This window comes from Prosopis cineraria, unplaced genomic scaffold (assembly GCF_029017545.1).
Source record: "Prosopis cineraria cultivar Desert tree isolate PC_DT_omini unplaced genomic scaffold, ASM2901754v1 PC10, whole genome shotgun sequence".
Classification (NCBI taxonomy): Eukaryota; Viridiplantae; Streptophyta; class Magnoliopsida; order Fabales; family Fabaceae; genus Prosopis; species Prosopis cineraria.
In genome coordinates this window covers 16,487,728-16,502,467 of record NW_026555341.1, presented here as the reverse complement: position 1 = coordinate 16,502,467, position 14,740 = coordinate 16,487,728, and the positions used below count along the sequence as shown (strand labels likewise).

The 14,740-nt window shown below is 30.8% G+C and overlaps 1 protein-coding gene across 1 annotated transcript in view; it reads left to right on the top strand.

Annotated features, from left to right (window-relative positions):
- The window catches only part of LOC129322455 (uncharacterized), a 19,973-nt gene extending 6,145 nt beyond the window's left edge, over positions 1 to 13,828 (top strand). Inside the window, exons 3-6 of the mRNA XM_054968773.1 lie at positions 12,654 to 12,868; positions 12,972 to 13,062; positions 13,536 to 13,640; positions 13,706 to 13,828. Of these exons, the coding sequence (XP_054824748.1) occupies positions 12,654 to 12,868; positions 12,972 to 13,062; positions 13,536 to 13,640; positions 13,706 to 13,828 (534 nt within the window). The remainder of the gene's footprint in view (positions 1 to 12,653; positions 12,869 to 12,971; positions 13,063 to 13,535; positions 13,641 to 13,705) is intronic.
- Positions 13,829 to 14,740: the final 912 nt, after the last annotated feature.

Below are 14,740 nucleotides of genomic sequence, written 5' to 3'. Positions count from 1 at the left end.
TGCTGGTCAATATAGTAATTTGATCTTTGAGGTAAGAAATAATATTAGTCTATTCAAATTTATTTGTAATTTAAAAAATTAATTATTAATATTAATTTTATTATAAGATACATATTTGTAATTTTTTGGATCTTTTTTTTTTAGTTTTTCAGGTATTATTTAAATGTTTTTTGAATCAACTAATATTAGAGTTAATTTTTATTAATGGCAAGGGTAATATAGCATTTTTTTGCCAAATGTTAAAGGAGAAGGTTGTATAAAAAAACTTTAAAATATCATACACTTGCACCAATTAATGAGCAAAGTGTCATTTAACCCTAATTTAATTGCATGGTTTACTAACCATAACTAAAACACAATTTAGCCTTGATTTTTTCTAGTAGGTTATACATGTTGAGAAATTGCAATTAAATCCATGATTACAAATATAAGAAATAGCACTGGTAAAAAAAAAAGAAAATAGCCAGTAATAAAAAATAATAACTATTAAGAAATTGTTACTTCCATGGTAGAATGATCCAACTCACTGCTTATACATTAAAAAGATGATCGATGACCACTAGTTGACGCAATGTATAAAAATAAATTATAAATTGTGTATATAGCGATTTGATTATTGGAAAAAATATCTTTGGAAAAGAGTCTACCTTACCACTAATTAATCAAAAACATAGATTTGGATTAGTCATAGAGTAGCCTTACATACATACAGGATACAAACTAGAAAAAAATGAATTGAAAAGGAAATATATAGACTCATTAAGAATAGAAGTTAGGTTATTTTTTGGGAGAATATATATCAATGAAGGATATTTCAAAGAAATTTAATTTTAAAAAAGGTCTCTGACAAGTAACAAGCAAGTTAAGAGTCAACAAATTGACAATTAAAATTATTATTTTAATAAGTACTAGATCTGTCCAGTGTCTTTTTTAAGAAATTAAATTCCTTCAAGAGTCTTTTATTGATATTCTTCTTTTTTTTCCTTTTAATATTAAGATAATTTATTAATACACACACATATCTCTGTGCGTTTGAAAACAAAATTAACCTTATAAATTCTTTACCAAAAAAAAAAAAACCTTATAAATTTCTTACGAGCTAGGAAATCTACAAATATTAAGTTAAGGAACAGATATAAAAATTGCCAAATCTATCAATATTACGAATATTTTTCAAATATGATATGTAAATCCTTAGTCCCTATTATAGTTTTCTTCGTAATAACAATTAACCCCTAATATAATGCAGCAACATAGAATTTATGTACATAATTAATAATTATTGTGTGTAAAAGCATTGCCGACACTCATCTTGATCTTTTCCATTTTATTATCAATTTTACGTGTGGCACAAAAGAAAAAAAAAAAAAACAAGAAGAAGAAATTTGTGTGGTGTAGCTATGTGGGATGTCGAATTTAAGACTGGGAATTCGATGCCACTTTGTAACAGGCAGCTCCACCGAGAAAGGACGATTCTTTTTGGAGAATAATGGATAAATCTTTTTAAAATAAAAAATGATTATTTGATCTTACAAAATGTAATAATGCAGTAAGGTTTCAAGAAATTTCCTTGAGATTAGATTGTTATATGAAATTACTTTAGTACTCCTTTGCAATTTAAAAGGTTTAATTTTCTAAATTATTTTAATCATTAATAGAATAAAACTTGTAAATACTTACATCAAACTATAAATAATATAAAATTAATTACACTTTTCTCATATATAGAAAACGATAATTTTTTAAATTATTTTAGTCATTAGCAAAAATTAAATTTGTGAAACTATATAAAATTATTTGCAAAGAATCACTAATGTAATTTTATATACAAAATTTAATCTGAAATAAATCCTTTGAAACCTGTCATTATTATTACATTTTATGAGACTAAATTGTCATATCTCTATTTTAGATGGATTTATATGTCATTTTCCTTTCTTTTTTACCAAATATTTTCGTTCATAACGTATGTTTATTATTCAAAATATTTAATTGGTAAAGAAATAGATATACACATACTAATAACAATACTCTCGTTTTAATTAAAACTATAATAAAAACTAAATATTAATAAATAAAAATACAATGGAGGGGCATGATATAAATTAAGGGGAATGACTTTTTTGGACTAGTACACGTGTACGACAATTTAATTTCACGAAGACCAATAAAATCGCTGAATTTAAATATGAGATCTTTGGCTGTTTCATGTTAAATACAAGAAGTCAAGTGTCAAATTTTGGAAGGCCAATTTTAAAACCATGCCTGCATGACGGAAAAATGAATAGAAAATTCTTTAAATTTGAGTCTCAGATTGTGATAATCAATATCATTTTCTTCCTCTTATTTATATACCAAAGGTCCTAAATTATAATTAAAAATTTATAGGTTGTAAAATATAATTAAATCAGTGTACGTCTCAACAGTCATTCCCCTTTTAAGTCTATTATTTTGTAATTATTATTACATTTCTCGCTCCCATGAATTACTAAACATATTATTTTACACCAGCCTATACCTATCTTATTCTTATCAACATTAGTTTCTTGAGGAGAGCAAAGTGTGCGTAAATATAAATGGGAAAATCATAAAAAATCTCGGAAATGTAAATAATAATTAGGTTCCACAAAATGTTTAAATCTTTTCAAATTTTCTAGAATTTTTTACATTAATGATTTTTGGTGAAATGACTAAATATTTTTAATTTAAAATAAAAAAGTAGCAGCTCTAGCCCCCAAAAAGTAAATTTAATAGAACAAACAATTTCTTCTGTACAAATTTTTATTTCCTGAATTTTTATTGTTGTAACATATTATGATTATTTTAATTTAAGCAATAACTATTTTTCTTTTGATATGATTAAAGCAGCATAAGCAATTGTAAACTTTCTCTGTACAAATTTTTTATTCATTGAAGTCCAACTTTCTTTTGATGTCATTAGGATGTTTTTTACATTAGACCTCACTTCTTCAATTACATAAAAGAAAAGTAATTATACATAAATTAAAGTAGTTATGTATACTATAATATTTGGATTTCAGTGAATTAAAATTTTGCATAGAAAAAGTTGTAATTGTTTGTTCTATTTTAGTTATTATCAGAAGAAAAGTAGTTATTATTTATACAATAGTTACATATTTACAACACTTCAATTTTAGTGAATCAAAAATTTTCAAAAAGGATGTGTTGTAATTACTTATTCATTCTTAGTCATATTAAAAAAAAAATCATGCCAGTACTTACTTTTTTTGGGCCGGAGTTGTTACTTAAAAAAAAAAAAAAACTAGAGGTGTTTAAGTTATTTCACCAAAAATTATTAATATCAAAAATGTTTTTAAAGATTTAAGAAAAATTATAATATTTCAAGAGATTTCACTGTCATGTGCATATTTTAGGCGAATTTTTTTTTATTTTTTCTAATACAAATCACAACAGAAAATTAGTGTTTTTTGGCCATTATTTTTTACCATTGGCAGCGCTTTAAAGTGGTGGTGGTGGTGCTGGCCACGCTTTTAAAAGGGTCGGGCATACTTCTCGGTGGCTTGAAGACCACTGAAAATGCCACCAAAGCGCACGTTCATTGGAAGTGCTTTTTAATGAAAAATGACACTATTAGAAGCGTTTGTAAAACCCTGTCATAAAGGTGCTTTTTTGACGACGCTGGCAAAGAGCACTATTTTTTTTTTTTTTCTTTTTAAAGTAATCAGAGCACTTCTAAAAGCACATCCAATAATCAGGGGCGTGTGGTAAGGTTGTGAGGGCTCTTCCTCCCTACACTAAGGTTGGGGGTTCGACCCTTGCTTGGACATAAAAAATGTTAAAACTTCGGGGCTAGCTTTTTCACCTTTTGAGGTGTTACAAATCAGCAAATTTAAATTACTTTGAGCTGTTAATATGTTTGAAAGATGACCTATCCCAAAAAAAAAAAAAAAAAAAAAAAAAACAGAGCATCCGTTGAAGTTGCTACTAAAAGCATCTGACAGATGCCTCTTGTCGAGGCAAATCATAAAAGCAACGTTCCATCCAATGAAGGCGCTTCAAAAAGCACCACCACTGCACAAATTTTCATCCATGAAATTCCTCCTAACACAAATTATGAATTTTTTTTACAATTATATTTGAATTAATTAGTATAATTTAAATATTTTAATATAATGAATCTGTTTGTTTGTGAGTAAATTATATATATATATATCTATCATTTCTTTCATTATTTTCATGTTTTAAAATATAAAGATTTTAACTAAATGCCGTGAGGTTTATACATGAGATAAATATTATAATATGAGAAAAGAAGAATTTTATCAAATAATATTAATGTTTAAATTAAAGTAAAGATTAAAATGTCTAAACAAAATGAGAACAGAGATGGACAGAAGAACAGCAAAACTTGAAGAGAAACCATAGGAATTGAGTCAAAGAAGAGATAGAGATAGATTCCGCCATACAGAGAAGCAAAACAGCACATATGAGACTACCTCAAGGAAGAAGGCTATTGACCAAAAAAAAAAAAAAGGAAGAAGGCTATTGACAAGCAAAATAGCCTTTTTTTCCCCCCAAATCTGGTAATTTATTATTAGTCATTATCTACCAATAATTTTTTTTACGAGATCCTTGAGTGCGATTCTCATTTTTAAGAACAAGATACTTTCATAAAAAATGCCTCCACTGTAAATATAAACACCACCACTAGAGGCAACTAATAAATGCCGCTAGTGGAAGCATTTAGCAGGCATCTCTACTAAAAATGCTTGTTTCAAATTTTTTTTAAAAATAAATAACTTCTTCAAGTTTGATACATTAATATATTTAAATTTTGATCAATGTAAAATAAATGAAATTATTTTAAATTTAAAAATACTAAATAATATTTTCATTCAAAAATAAAAGCATATTATGAGTGTTAAAATGAAACAAAAAATAAGTTAGAACACGCATAAAATTAAACAGAGTATTAATACAAAGTGCATGTTTTTATGGTTTGGCAAAAAACACACACATAAAGCTCACAACAGCAATAATAAAATCCGCACGTAGTAAAACAAAAAGTCTTTATGTCATATACAAATAACAACAAAATCCTAATAGCATGCTCTGGCCCATGACTTGTAAAAATTCCATGTGACATGTCATCTGTTGTTTCTTCATCATATGACCCCACTTGAGATTGCTCCTCGCGCATTTTGTCATGCAGTGTAGGTATTTAAAAATTTAGTAACTTGGTAATGGCCGGAGATGCAACTATAATAATTAAATTTTGTAAAAAAAAATTATTTTAAGTGTACTTACTATTTTACTCTGATAGTTGGAGACAGTGCAATCTATATGCGTATGTTGCCACAAATGGCTAAGTACAATTTAATTTTTTCTAGTTGGTTATTTCTTGTGAATATAAAAGCCGAATTTATTATTTTAAATTCAACATGTGATTTATAATAAATCTGCATATGAATTAATATAAACAAAAATGGCTAGCTCCTTCCTTTTCCTATATCATTCGTTTTTTTATCCATCAGTGTGGAAAATAACCTAGTGTCCTCGATTCTTCTTGTTGGTTTTTGCTACCTCCTAACAATTTCAACAAAACAATTATGTTAAAAATGTTTTAAAATTAATAATTAAAATAATGAGATTTATTATCTTAGTTGTGGTATTAAATTGAGGGTTAAAGTCCATTTTTACCATTAAAGTATCCCTAAACTCTTCGTTGCAGTGATATCATGCCCTTTAAGTAATTAACATATTGCAATGCTATACCTCTGATGTTAAATTCTCAAGCATTGATGGTAACATATCTTGGATTTTAATTCCTGAATTAAGTTAATAAGCTGAATTTATTAGTTAAGAATTGAGTATTAGCTGGTTTGATTATGGCTAGTAATGGTTAATGATCCTATTAATAGTGGGTATAGCCTTTAGATTGGATCCAAAGGAAGATTAGGCCACCTAGGCCCAAATTGAGGGACAAATTGTGAATGCCCCTTTCTGTGTCTAAAATTTTAAATAATGAGATTGGGCTTGGGCACAAGTCAAAAAGAGAAAAATAGCGAGAAACTAAGGGATAGCAATGAGAAGGAAGAAGTTGTTTAACATCTCTATACCTAGTTTTGATGGTCTTACAAGATTGTGAGCTTGTGTCTAGGGTTTTGGACAAATCCTAGCCTTCTTTAAATAAGATTTTGGGCTATTGGGTAAAATATATTAGTTGTTATTGAAGTTAATGAAAGCTAAATGGAGTTGAAGGAAGTTATAAACTCATTGAATGTGAGATTTAACTTGTGGATGGGAAATTTGGTTAACAAAGTGAGTTTAGCAGTTGGAAGGTAGTGTTTATTTGATTGTTAGTGATGATGGTTGTTACTAATTGTAGATAAACCTTGTAAACAATTGTTTGAGGTCAATTCTAGCTCGGGAAGCAAGTTGATAAGGGTAGTAACCTTTGAATTTTCAAAAGTTTGAGATAATCGAAAAATTTTATTTGATGCTATGGTTGTAAATATGAAAAATGTTTTGTAACTTGTTAAACTTAAATTATTGTTTTATTAACTCACATGCAAGTGGTGGCTTGTTTTATACAAATAAGAAAGGACTCAAAGTTGATGTGTTAATTATTTATTAGAGAGATTTGGAATATTGTGATAGCCTATAAGAACTTGTGATGTAGGCATGCTAGTGATAGCTAATTTATGCTATGTGAGTTAGTATGCATGATGATGCCTTGAGATACTTTGCATGATCATATACTGGGCAGGAGGCTGCCTTATGAAGAATAATAGTGTTTTATTTCCATGTGATACTTACTATCACCATGGGTGGCCACCATGTTAGTCGTTTAGGGTTGAGTCTTCCTAAATTTCACCCAAAAATGGATGTAAACATATGTTATCTAGATCCTTAATCTTTACATCACCCTAGACTGGGTGCACTATAAGACTTACGACACTCTAATGAATTCAAGAATTGGAGGAAGCCATGGTCTAAGAATGAGCATAGCGCCTTTGGTTGGATAGCTCTTTACAATTAGTAAACTTGGGCTAGTCCATTCATATGGACCTAGCCTTATTGAATTATTAGCCTATAGATTTAGTCGACAATATATGGAGGAGATAAGGAGTAGTTTGACCATGCATATGTGATATTATTGATGTAATATTGTGCCATATCTTTGAATGAGTTTAAATGCCTACTTTGCATGCCTTAATTGATTTGACTTGTATGTGCATGACTAGATTTTTTTTCTTAGTTATTAAGTTGTTATACTCACTTTTATTTAACACTTTGCAAGCACTTGCTCCAGGAAGGACAAGGGAAAATCACTTGAGGCATAGGAATTTGTGATTCCTATAATATGCATCTTTCTTTCGATTTTTTATGTGTAATTGATGATGAAATTTTCAACTAGGACAATTCTTATGATACTTGCACCACTGCATGATATAATTTTGTTTTGGTTGTATTTAGTGCCATAAGCTTTATTGAATGAGCTATAAATATGTATTAAATGCCTAAATATTGGTGCAAGTATAATTATGTTATTTTGATAATGGTATGTAAATGATATTTGAGAATATGAATTGATTTACCTCCTTGGTGATTTTGATGATACTGAGTTTGAGGAGTGAAATTGAGGAATGTACTATACTTATATGATGTGATAGATTGTACAAGTTGTTCTAATTTCTTGGGGTTCAGGCTAGGTGGTTGGTTAGGCTTTTGGCACTTTGGTTTGGTCTTGGACACCTTGGAGGTTTTAAAAATGTGAAAAAAGAGTGGTTTTGGTTTCGAGGAGTATCCAACTTTTTAATATGATATATTTTAGAAATGAAACCAGTGTCTTTAATTATTTTGCTAAATAAGCTTTTTGTAGACAACTAAATCATCTCGAATGGATATTAGATGAAGATTTGGGGAGCTTCAAAAATTGGCCTCCGAATCTGTCTTAGGACAGCAAGATAGTACAATAGAATCTTTTCCAGCATAGTAGAATAAATTGTGTGTGTACACTTTTTATTAGTTTATAATCATAATTTGAATTCTATTAACTACAATAAACCTTTAACCTTGATCTTTGTCTTTTTCTCTTGTGGTTGGCTCTTTTAACTACATTTAATTTCTTTTTATCATGGTAAAATAATTAAGGTAGTCGTTCCTTAATTACCATAATAATACATGGTATTATGATTAAGATAGTGGAATAAATTAAGCAATATTACTTTGATTGTTAAGTTGGGTGAGAGAGGAAGAAGTTTGACCTACAACGTCAGGTGGCATCTAACGTGCCCTACTAGACATAGACTACTACTTCATCAAAATCCTCTCAGGCATTAAAGCAAAAGGCATGTGTACGGGCCTCATTGGATCCATCATCATCCCTTAAGCCTCCAAATGGCTTCCTAAACTCTTAATGGAAACAACAATGTCACCTATGGCAAATCCTTCCTTACTCAATTCCAAGAATCCTTAGAAAGCATGACTGTTGGGAAACCAAAACAAAAAAACAAAAATTGAACAAAACCTTTTATTGAATACATATGCCTCATGGTTACTCGTTTTCATGTGGTGCTACATGTACTGATCATTGTATATGGATTCATATCACCTAACATATATTTATAGTCCAAATAAGCATACAATAAAAACATAAATTGGGCCTGAACACCTAGAAATAGCCCAGAGGCTCAAAACAATCTACTTTCCAATACTCCCCCTCAAGTGGGACCCGAAGAGATTCAAGGTACCCAACTTGGATAACATTCGCTCATGAACTGTTTTCCCAAGAGCTTTGGTCAAAATATCCGCTTCTTGTTCGCCTATTCTGACATGTTTTTAGGCTTATCAGTCTATCTTGAACCTTCTCACAAACAAAATGACAGTCTGTCTTTGTGTTTTGTCCTTTCATGGTAGACTGGGTTTAAAGCTATTTGAATAGAAACCTTATTGTCACAATGCACAGGAATAGGAGTTAAGTTAGAAACATGTAAATCTTTTAATAATCCATTTATCTAAACTAATTTAGCAACTATACCACCTATTGCTCTATATTTGCCTCAGTAGAGGACCTTGAGACAGTTTGCTTTGCTTTTAGATTTCTATGAAATTATAGCTCCTCCTAGTTTTATTAGAAATTAGTGACAGATCTACGTGTTTTAGGATATGTCCCCCCAATTTGAATCACCAAAGCCTTGTAACTTCATACTTTCTGAAGAAGAAAAGAAGATCCCTCGACTAGGATTTTTCTTGAAGTACCTAACTGTATTCAATGCTGCTTTTCAAATGAGATTTTTTAGGATTTTTCATAAACTAACTTAATGTTTGAACTGTATAGCTAATATCTGGTCTAGTTGTGGTTAGATACAAGAGCTTCCCTATTAGATGTCTATATCTAGTAGGATTTGTAAGTTGTTCATCCTTCTCCCCCTTTCTCAGTTTACTACACAGCCTTAAACCAGGATTCATTAGCACATCTCTAGGTTTTGAAGCTCCTAAACCTGTGTTTGCTATCAGATCTAGAGTGTACTTACACTAATTGAGAACAATTCCTTTACTTGATTTTGCTATTTCAATCCCAAGAAAGTATTTTAATGAACCTAAATCTTTCATTTTAAAATTATTATGTAGATAAGTCTTGGTTGTTTCAATTCTTGCTTGATTGCTTCCAGTTATAACCAAATCATCTACATAAGCCAACACAATAATGAATTTATTCTTATATTGTTTAGTAAATAAAGAGTAATCAAACTTGCTTTGCATAAAACCACCAGCAATTAAAGATTCACAAAGTTTAATATTCCATTGTCTAGCAGCTTATTTCAGACCATATAATGATTTTATCAATTTACATACTTTCTTCTCCCCCTGTCCACTAAATCCTAAATGCATCTTCATGTAAACTTCTTCATTTAAATCCCCTATAGGAATGCATTGTCAACATTCATTTAAAAAAGGTTCTAATTATATTTGGCTGCTGCTATAACTAAAATTGACCGAATAGTAGTCATTTTGCTAACAGGGGAGAATGTTTCTGAATAATCTATTCCCTCCTTTTCACTGAAATCCTTTGTAACTAACCTTGCCTTTAGTTTATTTAAGCTACCATCAGCATTATACTTTTTCTTAAATACCTATTTGCACCCTATAAGTTTCTTTCCTAGAGGTAATTCAACTATCTCCCATGTTTTGTTTCTTTTAGGGCACTAACTTCATCCTTCATGGGTTCTATCCATCTTTCATCTCTAATAGCCTCCTCAAAAGTGTTAGGTTCAATTAGGCCATCAGTTTATGCTGTAAAATCCTCATATGACTGTGATATGTATGCATAACTTATACTATGATGCATAGGATATAAGATCTTCCTATTTCCTTTTCTATCTACTTTGTTGACAAACTCTAAACTTAAGCAGTCATAGTCTCTAAGCTAAGATGGTGATTGACAATTTCTAACGAGCCTATTATTATGTAAAACTAAATTATTTTGTGAAACATTATTATTTGATATATTCTCAGTCATGGGATTAGATATGACATTCAGAGGAGGACTAGGAACATTATCAAATAGGAAGGGATTAGAAAATCTTACCAAATCTTGGCACTGTGTAATAATATCTTCATCTATAAAAGGAAACTGATTCTCAAGAAACACAACATCTTAATTAATGAAAATATCATCACTTTTAATATTATACAGAATGTAACCCTTTTGATTATTTGGGTAGCTAAAAAAATGCAACTTTTGGACCTGATTTTCAAACTTATCTAGTTTCCTAGAAGTTTAGCATAAGCTAAACAACAAAACACCTTCAAGTTAGACAAATCTAGTTCCCTTTTATATAACAGTTTATATGGATTTTAGTAGGTCAGAACCTTAGAAGGAATTCTATTTATCAAGTAAACCACTATTCAAATGGCTTCTCCTTAAAATTTTATTGGTATGTTAGCTTGAAAAATCAGACTTCTAGAAACTTCTAGGATATGTCTGTGCTTTCTTCAACAACCCCATTTTGTTGGGTGGTGTAAATGCAACTAGTTTCATGAATAATATCATTTTCTGAAAAATTGGTAGAGAGATCATGAGACATGAATTCAGCCCCATTATCACTCTTGATTTTCTTAACCTTGGTTTTAAATTGATTTGATATAAGGTTAAGAAAAACTTTCAGATGATAAAAGATTTTTGTTTGTTGTTGTGTATTAAATAAACCCATGTATAATGGATAAATCATCAACGATAGTTAGAAAGAATTTATATCCTTGATGGGTCGATTCCTTATAAGGTCGCTAAATATCGACATGAATCAGATTAAAATAAGCTATACTCTTTATTCACTAGAAGGAAAAGATAACCGAGTTTGTTTGGACTTGAAACAAGTATCACGATGAGGATTTCAGTAAAATCTACCTTGGTTGTAAAGATGGAACATTTCTAAGGATAGAGTTGGATGGGTGCCCTAGTCTTAAATGCCAAATATTTCTTTGAGAAATATGACTACTAGTAAAAAAAAAACTATATAAAGAAGGAATGCATTCTTCTATGACATACAAACCAGTGCTTATCCTATCAATTGTTTTGGTCTTGCCATTGGAGAGATCCTGTAACATGCAAACATTAAGGAAAAATGCCATAACACAATTTTGTTCTTTAGTGAGTCGTGAGATAGAGATTAAATCATAGCATATCCCTAGTACATATTAAAACATTGTCTAGTGTCATCAAATAATTTTATTCTTCCAGTGTCTGTAACAGTCAATTAGGCTACATTAGGTACTTTAATTTTTAGTGTGGGTCTAGTATAACTTTCATATTGTCAAGAAAGGATAGATTGCTCACTACATGATAAGTAGCTCTTGAATCTAATAACCAATGTGCATATGTTTTGTGGTGTAGAAGTTAAGGAAGAGAAAATCAAACCTAAGGACTCAAGCTCACCCGAGTCTTTTGTAGTAATTGCTCCTATTGTAGATGTCTTGACGGATAATGCCTTCACCTCTTTTCTCAAGTTTTCTATGATTTGGTCATACTCCTTTAGAGAAAGAATTTGATGCTCAGATGAATTTTAAAGTTGTGATTTGGATGGATTTAGAGAATTAAACCCCTCAGCATGATTAGCTATCTTGAATTGGATCCCACTGGTACAGCCTCTGCCTCCTTGGAAATTTGAGGGAAAACCAATTATATAGAAATAGTTATCCTTTATATGCCCCCTTTTGTGGCAGTATGCACATTCATCAAATTAATTTCCTTTAGCATGTCCTTGGCCATATCTTCCTTTGCCTCTTGTTGCCATAGCAGAGTATTCAGAATTTCGAAGTGAGATGAAGTGATCGATCGTTGAGCCTCCTCTTTAGATGCCATTGAGTAGGCTTGATTTACAGTAGGCAATGGTTTCATAAGAAGAATATGACTTCTTATAGCTTGATATGATTATTAAGGCCTGTGAGAAATTGGAAGAGCCTTTGCTATTGCATATTTCTCCTATACTCGATGGAGATGTTACACTTACAACTCGAAAGAAAGACTATAGTCGAATATTCCTCCCATAGTTCCTTAAGCTTTGTAAAATACACAGATACGAACAAACCTCCTTGGTTGAGAGAATTTGTGAGATGATGCAGCCCATAATTTTTGTTCCTTCTGTAATATCGAATCGTTCACACAGATCTTCCCAGATAAGGTAGGCATCTTCAGAGAAAGTGATGCTTGCAGCGATTTCCTTCGAGACAAAATTAATCATCCAAGAAAAGATGATGACTATGTTGCATTTATCCCATTAAGCCTAAAATTTCTCCTGAAGCATTCTCTTCTACAAGATCTGTTGACTATCTTGATCTTGTCTTGGCTTGAAGCACCATCATCATTGCACGACTCCAGATGGCATAATTTGTCGCTCTGATAAGTAGCTATGCAAGTAGGGTTATGGCTTGGGTGTTGAATGGATGCATATAGAGTGGGTGATTCATGTCTAGTGTGAAAGCAGTGGATCATTCTTCTTCAAAATTAGGCATGATGTCCGGAATGGCTTCTTGTTGGATGCTGATAAAGATAAGTGGGGGACGAGGACGATGACAGTGAGTGTGAAAAAGGGGAGGAGATTGGATCATCGAATCAAGAAAGATGGAAAAGATCAAGAGAGTTAGGGTTTTAGGAAGAAGCGGATATGGGTCAGGGCAATTTCAACTCGCTCTAGTACCATGTTGGGAAATCAAAAAAAAAAAACTGAAACAAAACCTTTTTATTGAATACGTATGCCTTATGGCTGCTTGTTTTCATGTGGTGCTAAATGCACCAATCATTGTATATAGATTCATATCACCTAACATATATTTATAGTCCAAATAAGCATACAATAAAAACACAAAACTGGGCCTGAACACCTAGAAACAACCAGAGCCCCAAAACAAACTATTTTCTAACAGTGACAAGTTCATAGATGAAGAAGTGATTCTTGTCAAAATGCTCATTGAATCTCTCCCTCTCAGGAAGGATTCAATCACCTGCAATTTCTTGTTTCTCTTTCTAACAAGGATGACAAATATGGTAGGCATGGATCAGAGTTGAATTACAAATTAGAGCTAGAGACAAGGATATCATGGTAGCTAGATCAGGCGTCATTGAAGGAGATAATGATACCGTCATTAAGCCACATGTACGTGCGGGGCGCTGTTAGAATCAGAGCTTGTGGAAGGTTGGTGAAGAGGTTTGTGTGGTTAGACATTGACGAAGGGAATAGTGGGTGGCTCTAATGAAGATAGTGAAGTGGTAGATGCTTACATGGCAGAAGTTGTCTTGGATGCAAATTTGAGCTTGTCGGATTTCATTGCGCTTGCTAGATGATAAGAGCATACTGTACTGATAAATATGCATAGATGTTGGACTATAATTAGTTAAACTTATTAATATTTATACCTATTTTAATAATTTTTATGTAGTTTCCTCCAATCGCTCTATTATAACATAAGAAGAGATTTTGATACATGATCTACTCATATTTTATTTCTTTATGCTGTGCACAAAAAATTCAGAAAATAAATTAAAAGACGGAAGAAAACAAGAAGATGGAACTTTTACTATATATATATATATTTGTCAAGAAGAGAATATATATTATTTTATATATATATTATATATATATATGAAAAAGAGGAGAGAGAACAATATATCTTGGAAGAGAAAAATATTAGATTTCAAATCAAATAAAATCAAGAGAAAACTATATTTTGGTATTTTAGAATAATTAGGAGATTTTATCTGCTGAATATTATAAATAAGGGCTTGTAGGGTTATTCAAGGATCTAATTTCACCACTTGAGAGATAGGAGGTAGAGCACAGAGTGTAGAGAAGTTCCTCTAAGATGGGAGTTTTTTCTTTCTTTACGCTTCTTATTTCCTCTATGTTTCTATTGGAATGTTTTTGAATTGACTTTATGAATTGTTGCTAAACTCTCATTTGGGTAGGAAATAGCTTGATTGGGATGGATTTCACTCTTTTATTTGGTTATTTTATTTTCTTGTTAAAGTTAACGTCTTGTCTATGAGTTTTAATGTTTCTATTATATTTATCTATCTCATTTTAATTACATCATATAGATTGCTACTTTATAGATTGTCTACAAGTAGTTTGATAAATAAAAAGGTGAAAAACTTACCTACACCTACAGAGATAGACGCAAATCACCAGATTATGAATAATTTAAGAATTTGTGGTAGCTTAGATTGTAACTTTATGGTTTATTTTGAGAGTAAAAT